At 40.1% G+C, this 25,274-nt stretch overlaps 1 protein-coding gene across 9 annotated transcripts in view; it reads right to left on the reverse strand.

Annotated features, from left to right (window-relative positions):
• MAPK8 (mitogen-activated protein kinase 8) overlaps positions 1-25,274 on the reverse strand; it is a 114,944-nt gene that overhangs the window by 15,801 nt on the left and 73,869 nt on the right. Inside the window, exons 1-6 of one of the 9 annotated variants that reach the window (XM_057370998.1) lie at positions 20,576-20,675; positions 12,163-12,283; positions 6,372-6,538; positions 3,733-3,862; positions 2,468-2,526; positions 2,201-2,339 (exon numbers count right to left, since the gene is read on the reverse strand). In XM_057370998.1, the coding sequence (XP_057226981.1) occupies positions 2,201-2,339; positions 2,468-2,526; positions 3,733-3,862; positions 6,372-6,493 (450 nt within the window). In that variant the 5' untranslated portion in view covers positions 6,494-6,538; positions 12,163-12,283; positions 20,576-20,675. Of the gene's footprint in view, positions 1-2,200; positions 2,340-2,467; positions 2,527-3,732; positions 3,863-6,371; positions 6,539-10,255; positions 10,321-12,162; positions 12,284-20,575; positions 20,677-25,274 lie in introns of those variants that run through there. The other 8 variants (XM_057370994.1, XM_057370997.1, XM_057370995.1 and 5 more) reach the window with 8 other exon arrangements.

Consider the following 25,274-nt stretch of genomic DNA (forward strand, 5'->3'; position numbering starts at 1 on the left):
CTAGAATGCTCTTTGGGCAGCCACAGTAGTGCAGGCTATGTTTAAGAAGTTTCAATAGAGTAATTAGCTTTGGACATTTAAAGACTGGTGCTGAGAGCCCAGAAAAGTGGTACAAAGAGTCACCATTGCGGCCACATGGTCCATGTGACACGTGTCCCTTTGCTGAYACCTTCCTTTGTCTTCCAAGGTTTTGATCATCTGATTCCACAGAGAAACAAAATTTTAATACTTTACACTTTGAAGGAAAAAGGCAAAATGCACACAGCCGGGAACGCTGTGCCTGAGTATACTCTATCTTCTAACAAAGTCTAAGAAGAAGCTGTCAGCTGAAATGTCCTTCAAAAGCATTCTTGTGTAGATACAGTGCTATTTACATAGCAATTGTACTTAGTCTCTTTAGGGTAGTTTATCCCTGTATGATATGAAGCATTTCAAAAACTTAACCCATATTTACAGAGGCAGGAGTTCTATCCTCAAAGCCATCTTTGAGGATAGAACTTGCCCAACTACCTAAATAGTTACTTCTTTTCTGTAAATGTAAAAACGTTTAAATTTATCCACAACTTCTACAGGATCAATGCCCACTTCAGAGATGTGCAAACCACCCTGAGGCAAGCACAGTTTTAGAAGCTCCCTTAAGATTGTGCTGGGATCCACAGAGGGACATTCTTACTTTACCTACTCTAGCATGTCCAACCAATACACCATTTTCCAAAACTAAAAAAGACCTAGGAAAATCCACAGCATTAAACTTGCATACGTAAGTATTGAAGAGACCAGGAAATGTGAAACTGCATATACACCATTATTTCAGACCCAAAGGCACAGATATTAGAGCACCAAGGGCTGCATAATCTCAGTCACACACAATATAATACCACAACATTAAGTTAAACAACCTAGTTTTGCCGAGCATTCCCGAAAGAATGCAAGAAGCCAAACCAAATGCTCACAATCAAACCAAGCAGCATTAGGTGCAATGCCTGATTGCAGGCAATGCTTCTCCCTACATATCCTTGCCCATCTCTTCCAACACAGCAGTTCAAGAACTCCATGCAAGAAGGAAGGTTTCACCTTCATTCCCTAAGCTCTTCACTGGAATGAAGCAGCTGATGAGTACCAGAAGTACCTCAGCAAAAGGAAGCAGTATTTGCCCACTCAAGCTGTATTTTCTATTCAAACAATTGTCACTGTTCCCTTGGGAAAAGCCAAAAAGCACAGTGAACAGGAGTGTCAGACTGCCAGATCCAGCCTACAGATCATTCAACACCCCAGCAGCAATGTGGCAGACCACTGACCTGGACAAGCACCCCAATAGCAATTCCTCTAGTAGCACACACATTTGCCATTTGTGATTTGCTTTCCTGTGTACATCATGAGGAAGACTGTGTAGTGATGACTGAACCCCTCCCCATGACTAAGTTTAATTAATCTTCTCTATCACGTAAGAAATGAAAACTTCTCAAGCTCTCAAAAAAAGTTGAAATGAAAAATGTAGTACWATAAAAATACAAGCTTACTGCTTTCTAAACTGACAAGAATGCATYTGAGAAGCAGACAATCTCCAGCAATCTCTAATCTACATACCATTACATACAAGATGTTCAGCTTGAACAAGCGACCTTAAATTCATAATATCTTGACTGGATTGCAACACACACATGCCATTTAAAAAGCTGGAGTCAGTTGTGCCTGTTGGCATTCTGAGTGAATGATTTGTGACATATAGGTGTAATCCAAGTTCCACTTACTAGTCTTTTATCATCATCTCCTTATCTGGAGATTTCAGATAGTTATTCATTACTCTGCTAGTAAAGGAGCAGAAATAAAACGTGCAGTTCTTTCAAAAGATGGGATTTCAGGTTTGGTCACCAAAAACAATAAAGGCAGAGATGCTTCCAGACATTCTTTCCTGCTATGACTACTAAAGTAGAACACTATATAGAATTAGAGAAGGTAATGTAACTCACTGCAAAAATCTTCAGTTTGCTCTGTGAAGATTGCTATCAAATCATTTAAACATTTAAGTTTCATTCCAGAATCACCTTGAAAAAGGTACGATGATTTCCTTTCAGCTTTCTCTCCCTGCTTATAGGACAGGCTATGAAACACTTCATGCTTCTATTTCTAATGATTTTTATCCTTTAAATACTCAAGGTAAAACAGGTGCAATGTAAATTAATCAGTTTAGTCCACTTACCCTATGAATAATTCCAGCTGAATGAAGATGTTTGATACCACACAGCATTTGATAAAGAAGATAGGACATTCGTTCATGGTCTAGCTCCATCTGGATCACTTGGCAGAGATTTGCATCCATGAGCTCCATCACTATGTAGCTTATGAAGGAAAAAGAAAGAATAATAATCAGATAATACTGCCATTTTACTATATTCTTTCTCTTGCTCATCTTTTGGTATTAATATTTTTAAAATAAATTCTCAGCTTTAGCTCAAATCTGACTTACACATCTTGAAATTCTTCCAGGGATTTTTGTGGTGTGAACACATTCAGTAGGCCGATTATCTGCAGGGAGGGGGAAAGGAAGTGTAATTGTACCACAGCAATAGCAAAGTTTAGAGTCAACATTTCAAAACTGGTAACTATCATTCTGATACGAACCTCCTGGTACACACTGAAGCGCAAGATGCTCAGCTCAACCAGGCCTAACATGATGCAAACAGATTGTAATGATTTTGGAAGGAGTATTTTTCCTCCACAAATCACATAATCTAAAGACACTCTGTGTATGTTAAAAAGATGATATTAAAATCCTAAAACCTAAGGAGCTTMGTCAGTCCTCCCTTCCTCCTACTTTCAGTTTGAAGAGACCTGGTAAGATTTTTATTGCATATGAGGAATAATAAAATTAAAAGCTGACAAGGACTCCCTAAAAGAGTCTGTCACTTTGCCGCTGACAGGTCTAGAAACAACTTCACCACAAAGATGGTCTTACAGCTGCTTTAGGCCATTTTCCATTAAGAATGGATGGGATGTGCAGAAAAAGGCAAAAATACTGCTCATCAAGAATCAGGCAGGCTCACTATGGTTTATCATCATACAAATTATGCAGTTAGGTAGAACGTCCTTCAGAGAAGCCACATATAAACCACTTCTGTCTGAAAAAAAACTATACAATTTTCCCAAAAGGCTAAAAGACAGAGTAAGCTTTCCATGACACTCTYCCTCCCTAGCAGGCAGGAGGAATTTTATCTTCCTGAGAGATTAAGAGAGAAAGTAAGGAAGACTGCATACATTTGACTCTGGAGAAAGAAAATGGCCAACACCAGCCTTCTGCAGTTAACTCCAATAAATTTATCACTTATTCTCTCCCCATTTCTGTGATTCTGTCTATTGAACAGCTTCATAAACATCATACAGCAACTGCTGTCACAACRAAAGATTCTAAATTCATTCATGCACCAGGAAACAAAAAGGTGTAACAGCTTTTTTATTTTTTCTCCTCTGTGTCTAGCAGCAGGATGCATTTACCAGCCATAGTACTCTTATTTGACAGCTGCTCGTAAATTTTAGCAATGTAACACTGACTCCCTTGCTGAGTTTGAAGGGGGTATYTAAAAATTGGGCAGGTATTACAACTGGTCAATAATAGCTTTTTTGCAAGACTCTTCTGTAGATATAACCATGCAATGTAAAAGTCACTTTCCAGACTTTTACAAAGGATAACCTTCTAGTAATTCTTGTACATCTGAAGCAGGACACTGCACTCACATTTTTGTGATTAACGCACTTCATAAGAACAAGCTCTCTGTAGGCTCTTTTAGCGTGGGTTTGGTTCTGAAACGGTCGGCTTAACTTCTTGATTGCAACATTCCKCTCAAGGATGGCATCATAAGCTGCACTGTAATTAAAAATAACATTATTACATCGCTAGAGTCAAGGTCTTTTAAGCTGTGGCAGTTGCAACCCTCTTCAGATAATTTGTRTCATGTCTGCAGAAACCCCAAATTWYCAGTGTTACACAGCTCTAGGACTGTGATATAGCAAAGTGCTCTTGTATGCTGAGTGATTCAAAATTTAAAAATCTTTCCCAGCTTCAGARCATCAACACATGACAATCTCTACAAAATAATGTAGGATTTCTGCCTCCAAAGATAATGACTTCTTGCCACTCACTGGCACTCAAGAACAGACCACCTAAAAAAGATCCAAAACACTTCAAACATAGAAAGCACATCAATTTTACATGAAACCTTCACACTAAAAGGAAGGGAGAAGGCAGGAAAAGTAGGTTATAAAAAGGTCCCATACTTTCACTTATGCAGTTACTTAATATCCTGATGACAATGACAGCATCAAAAGTCAAGACAAAAAAATGTTAAGAAAGCTTTAACCTCTAGATATCACTGGCTTTAACTTGGTGAAATAAAAAACTCATTTTGTTTGCAGACTAATGCCAAGATTGTCATATGATTCAGTGACACAGGCTGTYTAAGTGATGAAGACTGTTATTGGAGACAACTCCCTTACATATCACATTTCCATGACAGGAAGGCACGGCTTGTTTTTCCTGTAAGAACTCATACAACAGCTGACTGCCATGCAGACTCAGGAAATATTTATCAGTTACTAAAAAAGTCTCAGCAGGGAAAATATTATTTTCTTGTCTCTTATCAAGAATGGTAGAGGAGAATATCTGCCAGTAAACAGCAGCACCTGTTAAATCCAACTCATTACTTTAAAAGGTGGGTTGTCTTTGTACCATACAGGCTTGAATGATTTGTAATTTACAATCAACAAAACCTCTAGACACTAYTGAAGAAAAAATATGGGCACAACATGTACGGGTAACTTCCTTATTTTCCACTATATTTGGAATTCCACCACTCGGCCTGAAGATACGAATTATCTTATGGAAGGCTGCCAACATGGGACTCTTGTACCAGTATTTAAACTTGTGCATTCCCTGYACATAACAGCAGCCTTGAGCCTGTTTCGATATTAGGCCATCTAAAATATTCTGCCAAATCAAGCTGAATCTGCTACAATAACAAAACCAAGTGACAAACCATCGACCCAAATCACAAGAATTGCACTGTAAGGAGATACATGGCAAGATTTAACCACAGTTCAGGATAAGCACAGAGATTTAACTAAAAAGGTTTCAGTTACAACTAGCAGCAATAACAGAATGGCACYAGAGTCATTACATGGTCAGTTTTTRGATCTCTGCTCTAGGAAGGGCAATAAATTTGGAAAACAGGCAGAGGTAACATATGACTGGCCATCATAAGGACAGTAACACCATCTAAAGCTTTTACTGGCATTTCTAGAACAACTAAACAAACTAGCCAAGCAACTGTCTATGTCCTCAGTATATTAACACACAGCCAAACAAAATTCAGATAAGTTTTTTTGTTGCTGCTAGTTAGCACCAGTAATCTTAATGCCAGAAATTACCATTTCAAAAACAACTCTTTCTAGAGCTTTCTTCAAGTATCCATTTACACTGTTTTATTTACCCTGCTAAAAAACAAACATGAATTAAAAACTCACTCATACCACACATTCTCTCAACATTGATCAAGACAAGATCAAGGTAGTAAAAAAGGTATGTGGTTGAGATTATGCTTTTCCCTACCCTTCTCTTCCTTCATGTTTCTGTATTTTTATGTGCCTGGTTAACAATTCAAGAGTTACAATAAATTGGGAGAGTCTACAAGGTGCTGGGTTATCTACATCCTTCTCAAACATTTAACAAAGCTTCTAGGAAGGTTAAACCAACATTTCTCTTTGAGGCAATGCCACTACACGGAAACAGTGCCTACAAGCAGCTAGTTGTCAACAACTTAAATCAACTGGACACATTTCAGTCCACACAGCAGAGCTCCTATTCAAAGAATGACATTGTCAATTCATAGTTTTCTGAACTGCATCAGGCATTTACATATGACAGTCAGYATCCCAAATGCTCACTCACTGGTATCAAGGACTACTCAGATTATGAAGCTAAGTGAAATAGACTCCTAATAAACCACTCCAAGAAGTGCAAACACTTACAAGTAGAAAATATCATATAGAGTATTTCTGGCTTTTGTTTCACTGCAAGCAGTGTAATTCAGGATTAGGATTTACTTCTTTATCCAGTTTCTTTTTTCCCTTTTAATTTACAGGACTCAGCACTRCTAGTGAATTTGCACAGAGGGGCATCAGTTCTGGAAGGGAGCTGCTAAGGACACGGGTGAAAAAGCAACACCAACTGCCCTTGCTGAGGGAAAATGGCCAYCAGTTACCATTGCTGGTGTGCCCATAAAAGGCTTTCTCCACACTCTCGCTCTGTAAAATACAACACCTCAAAAAACTATGTTAATGAAACCTAAATATGCATTTACATTTTAACAAAACCTTACCATACTATCCCTTGTGCTCCTGATCCTATTGGTTTCAAATTCTGATACCGTTTCAGTACAGTGAAAGTCGAGTCTCCGATCTCAACACTGTAGAAATTGTTGTCACGCTTGCTCCTGCTCATGACGGCAACCTGGTTCGTTCACTTCATCCAAATTTTGCTTCTGGCCTATGAAGAAATAAAACGTTAACATCTAAGATTTTAAAACTATATGCAATCTGACATAAGGCAAAATTTTTTATAAGACATATCAGACATCTCCAAAATTAGTCCCATTTGCACATATAAGTTATTTTTACTGTGTACAGGAATAAGATGGCACATGCTTGAAATGCTCTATTTTTAGGARTGTTCCTAAGGTAATATTCTAGAAGGTCAAAAATAATAGAAAACCAAAAGAGAATGGATGGCAGAAAATTCTTAGATGGAAATGACAGATAATCAAAAGGCAGGAAGTTCCATATCATCCAGAGAACTCCAAGAACCYGACCATCCCTTCATACACACACATGCAGCAAGGGAAACAGGGCTGGGGCCAGACACTCTCCTGAGGYCCCATTCAACCTGAACTGTTGCAYGATTCCATAAATAAAGGAGTGACAWAACATGAACAAGTCTTCAGGTATTCCAATCATCAAAATACTCCTGGTCACTACCACCAGGAATACCTGACACTGGTAACACAATCAATTTCAGCCAGAAGAGGAAAACTGGCCTTATCATGAGGACAAGTCTCAGGTACAACACAAACACCAACTAACAGCAATGTCTGCATGGCAAAATTATTCTACAGCTGGAGAATACTAAAGGAGTTGCTCAGAAGTAGGAATGACAAAAGATGAAGACTATGACAGTCAAAGAGAAGCAGAAATAGAAGAAGGCAATTTTAAAATAAAACAATTATATATATCAACATATTAAATAGTAACATATTCCATGTAATATAACAATGTAAGCTACATATCAATGATGATTCAATCACTCCATTTAAAAGGCATCCAGCACTATGAAAACAAATATTCTGTAGGAATCTGTGGGTGACCCAGAAAAATTCAACAGTYCTTCAAGCACATGCTAGTTTGCTACTGAATCCAAAACAAATGCACAGAGTATATAAGGATCTGGAATTAATGAATTTTAYGTAATTTCTTTGTGAAAATGCAGTTCACAGATAGCTGATTTGTATGCATCATGTGTTTGTGAATGCTTGTCTAATTTTCAGCTGTCATGTTTAAAGGTTTCTGGACGTCTGCTAAATGGATAGTGCAAACACCACCCAGTTTTCACACATCTTCAAAGGCTCAAATTTTGAAAACAAAAGAATTCTGTTTATAAAGGTAACTTCACAGCTYATTCAGTCTCAAAAGTAATTACAGTTTTAATGTTTTTTTCCATGCTGCCCTTGAAACTGAATGTTGTAYTTTGCAATACTTCCAACTGTATTAMATGTTAATGCTGATAAGKAATGTGGAAAAAAGAGTTAACATTAGCTGGGTGAAAACTGCAGCAGGATATTACTAAACCATTACAAATGGCAAATATGTCTGAAAAACCTGAAGTTTATTATAAAATGGAATATTCTCACTGTTGACTATAGGATTTGCATGGCTTTCAAATTGTGCTTTCACAGATCAGACCGTTTTAAGCTRAACAACTTCCACATGGTTGCCTGAACTACTCCTAATGCTGACATGTGTTTAAAGAGGCCTCCAGCTGATGAGCAATGCCCATGGAARTGCCTCTCCCCTCAGCTAATGCACACCTGCATTACAGCAGAACTCTGCCCCTTACACCACTCAGAGGATGTGCAGCATAGCAGAAATTAGAAGTTCACAGCTCTGATCTCAGCAGCTACTTTCTACTTGCAACTATTAAACAAAACCACAAATATACTGGGGTGATTCTTGTATAGCTCAGGTCTGAAGCACAGTGCAAGTACATTCTTGAMATAACAGTACATTTGAATGTACCTTTTGCCCACCAAGAAGTCAAACTTCACTGGTTACAGTTTCAGTAAAGCAAAGGTGGACACTAGACCWCAGTGTTCACCAAGTACTGAGCAGGGGAAACCTGAATAAACACAATGACACATTTAGATTTCTGTGTTTAGATTTCTGTTTTACATTTAGATTTCTACTGCTTTCAAGATCAAAGAAAAAAGGATAAGTTCATTCAGTTTGCTTGAAGACAAGAAATTTAAGGCACATTTCATTTTTTTAAACTTTAGGACTGTTACATTTTCTTTTTTGCCATTTTTATATGGAAAATTCAATGTTAATTACTTGATTTCCCAGAACCTGTTGAGTATTTAACAATRAACAGATGGCTTTCTCCACTAAAGATAATTCCAACAAAGATTACACATTTGGTATAGAAAAATAAATATGGCTATAAAGCAAAATACTTTTGACTACACAATAGCAAATGACTTAAGAAATTGTAATTTGCRTCGTTTGAATAAAGGAATTACTTCACTGGTTCTGCAAACACCATTGCCAGATTTATCMATCTCTTGGAAAGATTTATTAGAGCCCTCTGTGCTACACTAACGTGGTCTGCAGTATAGTTTGCAGGGAACAACTACATAGAGTCCTAATTTAATAAACAATTAACAAAATCCACTAATAGTAATGCCACCTCTGCAGTGATTTAATGTGGCAGTTTACAGGTTCCTATAGTGACTAATAGCATGCTCCAGTTGGATCACATGATGACTTTTTCTAGTCATCTTGGAAACYAGATACAGTTTTCTTCATATATATSTGCCATCTCACCTTATTAAGATAGTTACTGTAATTTGAGCAGTCTGCTAAGAAGGGGAGGACATACAGAGAAATAAGCCACCCCCTTCTCCACTCCAGCAGTCTTTTCTTGGCCACTATTCACCTTATTACAGTTTCCATAACAGATCATCTATTTGAAGGTAATTGCAGTGGACTGAACTTACTTATGCATTCCAAAAGTCACCTGGAAGCCCATTAATAACAAAGAGGTGCCTACCACTTAAACAGCACAGGTTCACAGTGTCTGATAATCTGATTTTAATCTTCATGACTGATGTCTTTTCCCAAATACCAGTTCTGTTTGGAACAGACAAGCAATCCTGTTACCTTATATAGAGGGAGCTTTCTTGCAACACTCAGCTCCAGATGTAAGCTTATAAAAAGGCAGTAAAAAAAGCATAAAAGGCCTAACAAGTCACGAAGTACCTTAGAGTTTTCACCCTGATTAGTAGTGACTGAAGAGTTTTCCCACATCCTGAATCAAAGCAGAAATAAATATTTAAAATTTATCATGGAYAACATGAAGACAAAAATAACAACAAAGCAGAGCCTGAATTAGTAGAGGAACATTTGGGTGTTTTTTAACCCCATCTATAAAACACACAGTGAGGATGATGCAGGAAATCAGAATCCAAGCACCCTGAGGATGTTCTATACGCAGAGGATGTTCTAGGGAAACACCAGAGCTGTCTCCAGAGCTACTGTTAAACGGTACTCAGCTTCTCAAAAATTCTTAAACAGATATTTCACACTCAGCCCTTTATTCTTTCCTCTTGCAAAAATGGGTGATACTAATACTGTTGTAGTAGAATTTGAGGGGCAGGAAAGGAGAAAACCTCACAGAAAAAACAAGCAACTTTTCTTTTTTTTTTATCTTAATTACATTTAGTGAGCTTCCTGCATTTTAAATCTTCCTTAGCCTAATATTTATGTRCTTTATAAACTGCAATGGAAGGGGGCAGAATGGGTCCATAAAATTTCACACCTACTGAAACCAGCTTCCAGCTTAGAGATAAACTAGGAGTCATTAAAAGAAAATCTACATAAATACAAAAAAAGGATAGTAAATGCATGTTTTGTTTTTCATCTCAATTGAACTGACCAGCTCCTTCTTTCAGTCACTTCAGTCAGTGCACGACATCACRGAGGGGCTGTGCCAGCAGCTACAGCACCTGGGCAGAGCAAGGGCAGAGCAGGGAAACAGCCTCATCTACAACCACCACCACTGGGAGCTTCCTTGTTTGCTCTGAAGGGAGGTACCGGAGAGAATTATTACTGGCAGCCAGGCAARGATCTGTCCAGGAAAGAGGAACATACTTATTTCCCAAGCAGAGCTCCCAGTGGCAGCTGATGGCAAATGCAGCCCCTTGAGTTTTCCCTTTTCATGCTGTTACTCATCCTTTCTTGAAAAAGCCAATTTCACTGACACGGAGGATGGAAATGTTCTGTGGTGTCACTGAAGCAGGGATGCCCCAGGATCTACACACTGGCAGAGTTAGTCATACAGACAGGAACTTGAAGCTGGCATGTTCTCTAGCACTCTGTCAGACTTATCTGATCGATACCATAGCACCTAACTAAAAGGAGATATTTCTACTAAAGAATATGCTCTTTTGGGAATCTCACCCCAAATGGTTTCAAAACTCACAATAACAGGTTAATAACAAAACCAGGAATAAGCTCAAACAGCTAATTTCCAACAATATTTTTTGCAGTTTTTACCAGTGCTGGACTTCCCTGCATCAAATTACACACTTAACACCATGCAACTTGAACTAGCAATCATTCACAGGTGCAGTCATCAAAGCCAAAATATTAAACAACTGAACCTGAAATCAGGGAAATCTGAAGTTGGRGACACTGATTTTTGTATTAGGCAACAGAAACTTGAGCTTTTCTGCTTCTATGTCCCAAGTACCTTTGAACAGTCTGATACCATGTCAGAAGTAACTAATGATTCAGAGGCTGTTTAAGGAAAGACCTCTGATTAGCAGCCCTAAAATTAAGACTGTAACCAGCAGAATATTGATACTGTCTATAAACAGGCAGTGTAAGATCACATGCATATGTGCAGAAAGCCACAAGAAACAATTCCTGCTGTTAAACACTGGTCCAGGTGAGCCATTTCCTAGCACTGCTGGGTCAGCCTGGAATGGACATAACCACCAAAGCTCCATCAGCGATTTCACACACTGCTCCCCATGGAGCACAGGCAGTCTGCATGTCCACATCACATTTCCCTCAGAAACTCAAAGCAAACAATTATGCAAACCAAGTAAAAACACACCRGTATTTTCTCATCCTGACTCCTGAATGAGGGTTAGCAGCTTTAACTCCAAAAACTGAACCTGCATTCACAGCTTCTGAGTACCCTCCATATAAAAACCAATATTACCACACATTTCTAAAGCTAATTCTCATATTGTGAAACATCTCTTGCAAAGCATCCAAAATAAGACAATCAATATAATTTCTGGTACCACTAAAACATTTGGTTTTGTTTAATAACAAATTGAATTCATCTGAAAACTGAATTCTTCAGTCAGACAAAACACATCACACACCTTACACAAGCAGGATAACAAAAAACCAAGTAACAAACTCCCTACAGTAAATTACTTAGAAACAACCTAAGCTTTGCAGTGATTCTCTTTKCAAAGCAGACATTTTTTGCTTTTTATTGGTAAACTTCCTGTTGAGAGGAATTAGCTTAATCCACCTTCCTCTTTTTGCACTTCCATTTCTCTATACTCTAAGACATTGTCCCATAATGCCATCAGTCAAAGTTACAGCCCTCCTACTACCAGAAACACTAAAACAAAAAAAAAAAAAAAAAAAAAAAAAAAAAAAAAAAAAAAAAAAAAAAAAAAAAAAGCATATAATAGTCATGCATGAAGAGTTAAGGCATTGTTTGTTAATGGTACAGAGACAATAAAAGAGATTGCCATAAAGCACAGGAAAAAAGCCACATGGGCTGCATGTTTCTGTTTATCTACCACACACACATACCTAAAGCAGTCAGGTAATTGATTCACCTCTGGCACTTGGAGCTACTCAGTCTTCTATCTCCTCTACAATTAAAGCAGCTGGTCACAGAAGAAATCATCAAGACTTTTGGTTTAGGGCCTGCCTGTCAAATAGGTAAAACATACATTACAGCCACAAGCAGCCCTAACTTCATCACAAGGGACATTAAACAAAATTAGTATTCAGGTAACAGAAAAATGAGAAGATAATATTGAGACTTCCAGTAGTCTGAAGGCAAGGAAAGAATGATCCGTAAGTGAATGCATGCTGTCAGCTCCATGAAAAGGTGAAAATTTGTGCTTGCTTATCTACCATTCCTTCAGCCATATCCCTCYCCTCTAAGCAAGCAGGGGAATCTGCAGTTTGTGACAGGGAAATGAAACCTCACATTTCTTCTTCATCTGTGAATATTACACACCTGCTGCTACCCAGATTTCCAGGTTTCTGGAATATAATATCTTTAAAGGTACATAATCTAAACATAAAGCTACCTCTAGAGAAAGATACCAACATAAGCATTTAAACCTCCTGAAAACACACAAGGAGTTATGAAGATTAAAATTTACCTACACTTCAACTCGTAAGCCTCAGATAATTTCAGTGGTAGACACAGTCCTGGTAATCCAAATCAGCCACCAATAAGACACCAGCACATACAACTTCCCAGCATTTCTCATGGTCAACTCCTAACACACAGCTGCTCTGGAATACCACTGCACTCTCTCTGGAAAACCCTCCCTGTGGCCAATAGCATTGAATTCTCACCAAATTACAGATCACTTCTAGTTCACCAGAGTGAAACTGTGTTGCAATATGGTATTCTGTATTACATGTTTTCCAGGGGGCTGTATTTTGTGATAAGGCCACCTGTGACACAGAGCTTAACACAGGAAGGAGGTTGTAGGGTGAAATGATGTATTTGTAACGGAATACGCTGCAGAGTTCCTCTAGTATTAAATATTCTTTTTTTCTACTAAGTCATTAGATATCAGCAGAGGAGAGTATCTTCCATTCCCTTTAAAAGAAGTTTTAGATTCAAATGCCAGGAGGCTGCAAATGAGGCAGATAGGCTGCAGCATGCAATACTAAAAAGTCTGTAAACTGGCATTTCTAGTCATGAAGATTCTCATCCTATCTTTCCTCTCGATTTTTTTAATGGACTCCTAAACTGTGACTTTAATTAACCAAAAAGAGATTTATTAGGTAGCATTTTTCTAGAACAAGCATTATCAGAATGAGTAGTGCCCTATCTATTGAAAAAATACCACTGAAAGCTCTGCTGTGCTACATTTGATAGGAGAGCATCTCTACAGCTTCTTCAGTGTAATCTCATATGAAGCTCCACTACAGATGGTTCCATGATGAATCTTATTATCACAATACATGAAGTAACACTTCATGTCTTCCACATCAGTTTTGTCACAGAAATCATAAACCACAATGGCTTCAACAAAAGAAAACTTGTGTAACTCTACATTTTGGCAAAGAAGATGTTATGACAACAGATTAAAAGATTATTCTTAGCAAAACTCTCCTTTTCAGAAATAACAGGATAAGACAAGGATATTCCAATTCCTTAATCCTTTTTCAAATAAAAGATTACAGAAAAGAATGGAAAATGGGGAGAAAATCAAGGTATGCATTTTTTWAAAAAGCTTAAAATATTCAGGTTTATTGCAGGGCACTATTTCTCAATTTTATTAACAATGTTCTTAAAATCTGAAATCAGTGGAAATTCAGTAGAGCGACAGTTCAACAAGCTGTTCTATTTTAAGCACACAATTTAACTGTCAGAAAGGCAATCTGAATGCCTGCTGCTGGACCTACAAAACAGGTTTAATCATAACCATACCTAGATCATGACTGGAACTACTGCATTCTAGGGAATGCCATTTCATATTGCTTTATGTATCTCCCTCTGGGCCCACTCACGAAAAATGACCCCAGATACTTGAAAAAGCTTAACCATAAACTAACCCAAAATCACAAGAAAGGAATAAAYTACTAATCTGGGCACAATGCTGTTTTAGCTGACTACCTAAGAAATTGGTGATTCCCACCATTCCAGGAAGGTCTGCCTGCATCTATTACCTCTCTGCCTATCCAATGACCACTGGCAAAGCAATAAACAGGCAAACCATAACCAAAGTAAAGCAGTAAATAGGACTCAGAGTGCTTCAATTCAAAGATCTACACGAGTTTTTTTCCCATTCCAGGATTACAGGTGGAAGGAAAGGCTCGTTCTTGAACCTCTTCTTGCAGGGAAAGACAAAGCATATAAAAGCTAAATGTTTCTGCAAATGAAAAAAATCGACAGGTTTTCTCTAATTGTTTTAAACGACAATAGTAAACAAAAGATACCAAGTGACCTTTTTTTAAAATAGTAATTAAATATCAGTGAGCAAGAGGACAATAGCTATAGAACACTAGAGGAAGGAAGCATTTGCATAACAGCTGGGAAAAGARTTTTCAAAATGTTTTAAAACTGTATGAAATTTAACTTTAAATCCCAGCTACAAAAACTTAGAATCCAATTATGAATGTGCTACTTTTGTTAATTCATGCATTTATCTGTGAAATACAAGCAGATTAATGTGCTATGAAATGCTGTCAAAAGTATTTGGCATAAAATACCTCTATAATAAGAGCTTTAGAATGGAACAAAAAACTCCAACACATGACAACTTCAGCACTAACAATTCCTTCAGAGATACCTCTCCTAACACAACATAGTACTTTGCACAATACTATTTTGGGAGTGGGGTGGCAAGGAAGGCAGTACATTTCAAAATAAAGCAACTACTTTCTAGGTAGTTCGTAGCAAACTACACCAGTAATTACTAACAGCAATAGTCTCTTCTGTTGTCCCATTTCTCTTGAACAAGAACAGGAGCCTTCTGAAGCACTGCTGCGCAGTGTACACTTTCTGAAGAATTTCAAATAAAGTAAAACGGGGGGGGAATAAAGTAGCTCTAGTCACATCAAGGTTTTCTGATTTCCCCACAATGCCATGCTAGTATTAACAAAACCTTTTTATGTACAATACAACCTACTTACAAACGGAACTCTTTTYCTTCCACCATCTTCACATTTAAGTGGCACAAGAATCTTGCAGTGCTTTTTTAAAAAARCAGTAAAAGAAACTGTTACAACTATTATACTGTTCAACAAGGATGAGTTTTGCACTGCTGTAACTGTGCTGGACGGCCGCACTGCTCACTAAACGAGCCAGTGCCATGCCAAGTACCTTCCTGTACTGTGTGTCTGACTTTCTAGCACGAAATGAAACAAGTGAACCTAGCCCACAGCCTCTCTAATAAACATTCTTAGGTTATCATATTACTGACTCTTCCTTTTCTGAAATCTGACCAGGATTTGTCAGTATCTAAAACACAAAGAACAATCCAAAATTTACCAAGATTTATGCTGGTTGKCATGCCAACCTGCCATTCACTTTTACTATTTCTACAGTAAACTTAACATAAGGATTACATCATCAAAACTATGCATTTTTACACCCATGGTACTGCAAGTAAGCATTGTGRCTAGTACTTACTTCAACATCACCTTAGSTGTTGAAGCTACTAAAGAATACRTCTAGGATTCTCAAGGATGTGCTATCCSTAACATCAGATTTCCCACACATGAAGTCACACATGAGTAGCTGTGTTCACATATTAAGTTACCGACAGGTTCATACCAGGACAGTTGCTTTAGGATAAAAAACACTCACTCTGGGTTATAACTTTCTGTACTGTTCATCTCATTTTCACCAAGCACTCTGGTTGGTTTTCTAAATAGCCAAACATGTAAGAACTGTGCAGGACATCTTCTCAAGGCAGCGTGAGCATTAAAGAGTAATTTATGGATCTGCCATGGCCCTTTTTCTTTCTCCCAGCTGCCATGGATCCTGCCACCCCTCTGCAGTCATGGACTGCTACTGTGACCAGTTGTAACTCRGAGCTGGTTTGCTCCATGAAGCCACTTGCCGGGATAACCACTAAGCTTAGCGAACCATCACCCACCCAGCAGATCAAAGCCCTGCAGCTGCCAACTTGCTCCTCCAAAAGGAAGCAAGACCTAGACTAATTTCAGCTGGTTGCCAGGCTGTTGACTGCTGACTTTCTTCAGGGCTGCRTTGCTATGTTCATCACAGTGATCACAGACATGACCGGTACCATAACCCATTTTTTTTGGCCTTAACGCTAGTCTGCAAGCACTTCTGACCTAGTCAGCTGGAAAGTTCAGTGCAGGGCAGAAAAGTCAGTATTGCCACCAGCAGACTTGAATTAAAATGCTTATCACATCTCATTGCTTTTCCCTTCACAACTTCTAACACAGTTCTGAGCAACCCAGTTTACCTGGATCATCGTGCCTTTGTTTTGCCAACCTCCCCAACTAGTTGGAAAATAGAAGTTATAAAATCTATGAACAGTAGAATTATAATATAGCTTGAAAGCAACCTCTAGAGATCATCTACCTGCTCAAAACAATTAGAACTTCAAATCTGTATTCCTCTCAGGCTGCTCTGGACCTTGTCAAGTCTGAAGTCTCTTTGGATGAGTATTCCATGGCTCCTCTGGGCTCTTGATCCATGACAGGRGGTGACTGCTGCACTACGACATTCATTCCCTTCATGTCCTACTGAAATTTCCATGTTTATCTCTTGCAGCCATTGACTCATTTGGAGGGGCAAGTGGCTCCACGACCTCTTTAACCCCTTGCCTAAAGCTGGTTAAATTTAGCATTATGCTCTTCCTCAGCCKGCAAACCCAGTCCCTTGTGCAGTCCCAGGTGCTCTAGCCCCCTGGAGAGCAGAGCCCAGTGCTGGACTCTCCCRTTCATCTCTCACACAGTTCARGTGTGTGTGACTGCAGCTGCTTCCARTGGAGTTCCACAGACAGAAACAGTTCCTTCCTAATGCAGCCCAGTAAATAATTACCCTTCAGGGCTACGGGGGGCACCGTGCTGACTCCTGCTCAGCAGGAGCTCCAGCTCCTCTTCTGCCAGCAACCAACAGCTGAAGAATCAATTTCATTTTATAAACCTGGGCATTTCCATGACTTTGAGATGGCAGTAAGAAAGGATACCCACTGTCCATCATTCTTACCTCACAAAAATCAAAATACCAGCCTGGAGAYATTTCAACTTTTGTTCAGCAGATAAGGGGAAAGGTAAATGTTTGAATGGACACAGCCTATGATGGGAACACTTAGCCATAACTCAGTTAAAAGAATGAATACTGGGTTAAGACATTTTCCTGCACACCTTTAAAATAGATACATATATATAGTATCAAAAATGCTTGGTATAGCATCAATAAAGTAATGGAAGGTTGTCAGAGTTGCGTGCTTGTCTTTTTTTTTCCTTAGTACTCAAAAATCAATAATTACAGCAAGCAAGCTGTCCGGTAGCACTGTAGAATCAATGTTTGCCCTTTTTGTTTATTTTAAGTGTACACACACAAGCTAGTACACAATATTTGCTTTGTTTGCGACACAATTGACCATTGAGCTGAGGTGTATTTTTCTGTAAGTCCCCATTTTACCATTAGTCTGTAATATTCAGCTAAGAATGATTAATAAGCATCCCATCTGTTCACACATCAAGCATTTATCCAACAATAAAAATGACACTGAGCAACAACGATGGTAGTATCAAGCTTACAGCCAATCATTTTGGACAGAAAAAAAAATCAAGAATTAGTTTTGAACCACTTAAAAGAAAAAAAATCATTTAAAATTAAGGAGAAATTTGTAGCTATTAACTGGAAGCCTGGTACACCAAGATCATTATCTCTTCACACASAAGAATACCTTACAAATATATTTCAGAATCCATGGCAAAACAGTGGTGAATTTCACAGCAGGCAAGCAATATAAGTGGCCTCAACTGGAKTTTTAAAGAGCTTTCAAACGCCAAGACATCTTTCCGTAACATAAACAGAAGCCTGTTTCTGCAGGTTTTGAATTAAGGACTAAGGGTTTTTTCTTAAAGGAAGCATTTACAGCAATAAAATACATTTAGCCTTTATTAAGAAAAAACAGACTCAAAACAAGATAGGCCTAATTTCCAAAGTGAAACATTATATATATAGAAAATAAATACAGTATAACTGTATAGATAGAGAGGCCTTTATTTTTGCCAAGAGAGGGACTGAGAGGGTGGGAAATGAAGGTTAGGGAATAGCACACCATGCTTTTCAGGAGAAGGGCATTTGTATTTACCCAGAATGCTGGATCAATCTTCAGAAATGAGGAGCTGAACATGTAGGTTCTATCATCTTTTAAGCAATAAGCATCCAAATAATTTAAGMAGGTGAGGAAGGATGAAAAAGAAACCAGAACCCATACAAAGTAAATAGCCAGGTAGCATTATAGTATCAAGTACTAATTAAAAAAAAAAAATAAACACACTGATTTATTTCAGGTAAGTAACAGGCAGAAAATAAATTCAGTTGTTATCATCTCAAAACACTTATTCCCTAATATTTGCATAACAATTCTACCTAAAGCATTCACAAAGAAGGTAACACCTGCACACCTACAAAGCCATCAAAAGCCTTGGTCCCTAAAGAGAAGGATTAAAAGTAAGAATACAAAAAACAAACAGAAAAGGCAACTGCATTTCTGCCTAGAACATGCAGTCCAAAAACTACAGGACCTGGAAACCTCTTAGATCACCTTACTCTGATCTAGAAGTCTCCATGAAGTATATGGTAGCCCACAAGATTACTCTGAATGCTTATACAAACCAAARGTCCAAACATCTTGGGAACTTTCGSACTTGAAGGCATCATTAAAATCCCTTATTTCAGAGCACAACTTTGCACATCTTCTGYAACTCTGAATTAGTTTTGGTTCAGCAGATACATCTCTCTCTTCTCCCATCACACTTTTGCCCAGCTGGTCCTGAAAACCATGAAGATCTGGCWGGCAGCCTGCAATGTGTCTGGTCCCTGTCCTGGCACGACACATCCTACTATTAAACTAGCCTGTGTTACGCTTCTTTGAATCAAGTGGGGTAAAAAGAGAAGATGGCTGTACAAGATCAAAGCAGGGGACTATTTTAAATTGAACATTTTTATTAGCTACTCTTAGAAGAATCAAGAGATTCCCTTCATTATACACAAGGAACACTCAAGTAAGTCAATGAACTCACTTTGACAGCACCCTTAAAAAAATTTGGCCCAGATTCATTTCATGCTACAGTTTAAACTGGTTCCAAGTTATCTAATACACTCATATAGCCACAGACACATACAGGGGCATGTCAGTTACTATTCTGCCCTACAAGTACATTTGTTGGCATCTCTAGAACTGAGACTAGGTCTCACATGACCTGGAAGACCATCGYTGGTTAAGTCTCCACACCTGTAAGTAAAACCCAGCTGCAACGAGCAAGCTTGCTCAATTCCACASGCACGTGCCCTAAGGCAAGTAATACCTTCCATCCCCGAACAAGCATAACACCCTTTGTGTTTATATTATCAGATAGGCCAAAGCGTGTAGGATTTGTCGACTGCCTGGAAGCCTTCAGCAAGCCTGTTCTGTACAACACCGAGACTCAAAACCACACCATACGTGCAAAACCATTAYTGTAGCTGGGGAGTGGAATAAATAATCAAGTAGGATTTGTTTTTGTAGGTTATTAAAGGAGCTCAGGTCAAACTTCACTGATGSAACTGCTCGAGGCAGAAAGGCATAAAGAAACAGGCTTTGGAAAGAAAGCTGGATGTAASGACAGAGAAATCAAAGAGCAAAACAAATTCTGCAAAGAGACAGCTTACTCCGTTTGCAAGCAATTTAATAATTAAAAGGCAAAAGAAGCAAGACACTGCCGGTCACCCCCAGCCCCTGTATCTAGAGCACTTACATTATCCCAGCAAAGTATTTTTTTGCTTTAAGAGGCATTTTTAAGAGCAAGGTCATGGTAGTTGCCCACGGASGGCTGCATTCCCACCGCCCCGCCCGCACAAGCCTCCTTCCCCGAAGACGGAGCGGCCAGCCCGGCCTGCCTGGGTGCCCCCGCTCCCGGGAGGAGGAGGAGGAGCCCCGCGCCGAGCCTCCTGCCCCTCCTGCCACACCAACAAAGAGGTCCCCGCCATTATCCACCCGCACCTCTCCCAACCCCCCAGCCTCCAGCAGGCACGGAAGGTCACCGGGCCGGAGGGCYCCGCACCGCCGCCCGGCCCCGGGCAAGGGCACAGCCGACCCCGGCTCCCTTCCCGCCCGGCGGAACGTAAACAAAACTGCCCTGCCCGGCCCGGCCCCGCGGCGCGACCGCTCTCCCGCCCGCCCCGGCACCGCACCGCACCGCGCCGCTCCGCCGACCGCCACCCCACTCCCCACCGCCCGCCGCCGCTCTCGGGGGCCGGAGCCCCGGTACCGCTCACCGCTCACCCACCGCCGCCTCCGGCCTCGGCCGCTGAGTAATGAGCCGGGGCCGGGCCGCGCACACGCACCGCGCTCCGCCCGCCGTGGCTGCGGCTGCGGCTGCACCGCCTCCTCCCTGCGCTCGCCCCGCCNCACCGCGCTCCGCCCGCCGTGGCTGCGGCTGCGGCTGCACCGCCTCCTCCCTGCGCTCGCCCCGCCTCGCCCGGCTCAGCACTGCCCCGCTCCGCTGCCGCCCCACACACACCGCCCCACACACACCGCCCCACACACACCGCCCCACACACACCGCCCCCGGTTCGTCCGGCCCCACGGCGGCCCTGCGGGGGCTGTGGCGCCCCGGCTGCCCTGGGCCCGCGCATCCCTTCTGGGGAGCAGCATCGCTCTGCCTCCCCCGCGTCCTTTCCCCTGGAGCAATTCCTTTCCTGGATTACGCCCGGTAGCCAGAGCTCTCTTCCTGCTGGGGCTTCCATGAAATATTTGCATGTTTTCAGGCCTTTGCCCTGGCGCTCTCTGCCAGTGCKCTGGCACCCTCCGTCGCACCCTGGCATCGCTGCTGCTCCCAGACGTCTGTGACGGCCTTGGCAGCTCCAGGCTTCCCGCTGCACGCCTGGCATGGCAGGGCTTTATCTCGTTATTGGGCACCTGGAKTGGTGTAACATTTTCTTGTTCTGTGTCTGTTTTTTCTCTAARTCTTTAGTACCTCTTCATAGGATTTTGAGGTTTTTATTGCCATTGCCTTTGGTTCGTGGCACCTGATATGAGTACTCTCTCCTTTGACTTTAAATATTTTCTTCGGTGTATCATTGTCTTTTTGTTTTCTTTTTCCTTTTTTTTTTTCCTCTAGGAATGTCCCTGCTTAGAAACAAAAGGCCACTCAGCATCCCTCAGTTAGCCTTTGTATGTTTTTACTACAAAAAAGGCCCCATGAGCAATATTTAAAAATACATAAAATCTGCCAGTTAGACAGGGTATTGTGTAAACAGACATTTCACATTTAATTCASTCTCAAACATGTAGCCCATGTCACATTTTTGAAGATGCCAAAGATTCTGTCAAGATTGTTGTTGATAACAGCTTTTAACCCTCTTTAATAAGCATAGACTTTTACATGGTAAAGKTAGTGCTTTAGAATATTCCTTTTTTCCCTACTATCTTGGTGTTAAAAGCTTCTTCTCCATAACTCAGTCCATTTACTATTCATATGTCCATTTTAGTAAGACCTCTGCATGCTGCCTTTAGAAYTCTCCCTTAATTTAAGCAGTTTCTTTCCAAATGTTAAAGTGGTTCTTTTACAGATTACCACAGACAGATATATGATGTCTCCTTTATATCTACACAAAAAAAAAACCCAAACAAAACATAAACTATTGCTCAGCCTTTACCACCAGTCCTCTTTAGGTGCCTTTGGGCTCTATGTTTCTAAGACATACCTCTCACTTTACCTCTGATCGTTTCTGTGGGACAGCCCCCAAACAGGATTAACCAGCTTTTAGCTTCGAGGCTTCTTATTGCAAGGTGTTACATCAGAGCCCGATACTGCATTCCCTTCCATGTTTACATATGCCACACGCAAAGCTCAGAAGGCAGAAGGGGCAATATAAATCCCCAAAACACASTGCAGGCAAAACTTAAACCTGGATAGGTCATATTCATCTGGCCAGATAATTAAAACAGCCTGCTGATTTGGGGCGATGCAGRTCTTGACACCTTCAGAAATTTCTTTCTGTTGGCACATAGGATTCCATTGTTAACCTCTGGTCTCTCTGCACAGTTAGAAACAGGTGGGTTCATCCAGTTCTGTTATTTGCAACAAGTCCCATGACYTTACAGAACTGATGTTACTCCTAATGTTTTTGAGAGTTGTTGTTCCTGATCATCCCATCTGAAGTAAGATTGCACTGAGATTTGCAAGTGAAGGGCAACAGTCCCTTTGAAGTGTAATACAATGTTTTGCTGAGGATCCACGTTTGTCACATTTCTTCTTTTTTTTCTTTAAGGTATAATCAAATTCTTCTGAAGATTTTATAATTTACAAAGTTAATGCTTTTAGAAACAGATGTATTTCTGAGTGACTTTTTAAAACTAGTCCTCACAACCTTGTATACAATCAGCTTTTTTTTTGCCATCTTGAATGCAAATCTGATAAGCAACAGAAATAATGATGCAGAAAAGTATCAGATTGGTGTTGTTGCAAAGCATAATAATAGGGGCTGGAAAATATGTAAAGGTTTTATGAAGGAAAACTCTGAAAGGAAGATTTTAATACCATAAATTTTACCAGTMGAATTGCTTTAAAAATACAGACCATATGATGGATAGGCTATAAAGTTCCTGTACATTATGCARGATTTGGAAGACATTGAAATGGTAACTTTTTCAATAAGCACAAAAGTTTCTTTGATTGTGTGCATAATCARTATTCAAAAGAAGTCCCTATATACGAAAATGAAACTGAGAATGTCATTGAGAAAATCTGAAAGCTGATAAGGGTCTCTTTGGAAAAACAATAGGAATCACTAACCTCAGAATTTGAATCTTCCTTTTCAAAATAAATATGAAATTTTATATATGAGAAGAATYTGATAAGCAGGTTTATTTAGTAATAGGAACTCCCAATTTAAATTAGAGAACAATCTGGAGCATGAAAACCAACCCCTGCCTACATGTAATTGTTAATCATTCTCTTACCTCCTCAGTTTCAGTGTTCATGTAACTGTAGTCTTGAATTTGGACTGCTGCTTTAAAATAAGCAGTTGTTGAGTGTTTAATAAATATTTGGATTTTTGAAGTGTCAGTAAATTCTGAATTATGCCAAAATACTTCAAACTTTCTCACTCCCATGCACTGGTATACAAGTATGTTTATGAACATTGAAGTGTTTAGCTTCAATAGTTATGAAATCACATAAAAAAATGCTGTTTTGTCTTCTTTTAATACTTTCATTAACTTGTCAATTACCATACTCAGGGTAGTAAACAAAGTTTTAGCATATTGATGTTTATGAATTGCAAAGCAAAAAATTCAGACTGAAATCTTTGGAGACAAGGAAATAGATCTGAATGTTTGACACAAATATTGATGTACAAAAATCAAAATGTCAAAAATGAGATTGTGTAACATAAAATAACAGGAAAAAAGATAGAAGAAATAGTAATTTTTGTTCCCAAAGAATCCGTAGTAAAGAACAGTGGTTTATTTTTGCACCAAAATGGATTARCATAATACACATAGCAACTCAGCTGAGTGGGACTGTAGTGAACAGACACAAGGTTGCTTAAATCACAAGAGCTGTTTTTCAAGAAAATGACTGATTATGCCTACAGTCACTTTTAGAGAAGCGGAAAATAGAAACAAGATATCCTAGGCATGTGCYGTTGCAGAAGCGCTTCACTGCTCTGCAGACTGGGGAGGAGAGACCTTGTCACATCAGGAGAAATGCTGGAGCTGGGTGAGGCAGCTGAACAACAACCAGYGCTCCTAAGAGTGATGGATGACAGCAGGAGATGACTTTTCTGGAGGCATGGAGACACGTGTTTGCTGACCTGACATGCTCTCCAGAGGTGTGCTGCTTCCCAGGAATGTCACTGACACACTGTTGAGCCTTGGACTGTCCACTGGCTGTTACCTGCTGCTGATTTTCATGTGGGTATCTCTGGTACAGCTAGGAACACTCTAGGGACTATGGAGAGGTGTTATGGAGCCCTGGGAGCAGCATTAACAGACTTYGGAGCACAAACAGATTTTTCATCAGTCCTCTCAATCAAAGGGAAAGTGTTTGAAAGAGCCACTCGCATCTGGCAAACCAACAGATGGTTACAGGACTGGTGCCACAACCAGAAGTCTGGCAATCTTTGAACATGGGACTTGCTTTGAGAAACCTGGTTGGCGGGGAGCTGATGGGACCCATCCATCAGAGAAGGGAAAGAGCACCTTCACCATAGGCTTGACAAGGTGCTGAAGAGGGCTGTAAACTAAAGTTGACGGGGAAGTGGAACCTCAATCCATCCTACTCTTACCAGTTTGATGCCAGCACTGAGCCTGGAGAGGGATCTCAGACCAGCAGGAGAGCACCTGAAGAGAGCACAAAGGAATTGCAGCCACTCCAGGCAGTAAGTTGGCATCTTTGGGGGCCCAGGATAAATGCCTCTATGCAAGTACATGGGGAATAACCAAGAGGAGTTAAGGACGTGCACATGCCTGCAGGGCTGTGATCCTGTTGACAGCACAGAGACAGGGCAGGATGGTTTCTGTGAATGGAGTTTGAAATGGAAGGATTCAGGCTCTTCAGGAAGGACAGGCAGAGGATACCAGGAGAGGGTATCACACTCTGTGTCAATGACCAGCCACAATGCATGGAGCTCTGCCTGCAAATGGATGAGGAGCCAACCAAGMGCTTATGAGAAAATTAACAAACCCWCTCCTCACATCACTAATTACTTCATCAAGGAGAGATCAGTAGGAATTGGGGGTACTCASGGGGACCAGTTTTTCCAAGCTAAGGCTTGAGAAGCCACAGCCAGGATCAATACCCATATACTCTCGTGAAAACAGATTGATAAGTACTGTTTGCTAAGGGAGATAGATATATGTGGAAAGACAATATAGGAAAGTTTTTAGAACATTCTAGAAGTAATACAAATAGAAAAAAAAAATAAAGCATTTTAGTAATAATATCTTTCTGAAACATTTTTTTTCACC

Source organism: Malurus melanocephalus, unplaced genomic scaffold (genome assembly GCF_030028575.1).
Source record: "Malurus melanocephalus ecotype Western Australia unplaced genomic scaffold, MMel_1.1 scaffold_137, whole genome shotgun sequence".
In the NCBI taxonomy this organism is placed as follows: domain Eukaryota; kingdom Metazoa; phylum Chordata; class Aves; order Passeriformes; family Maluridae; genus Malurus; species Malurus melanocephalus.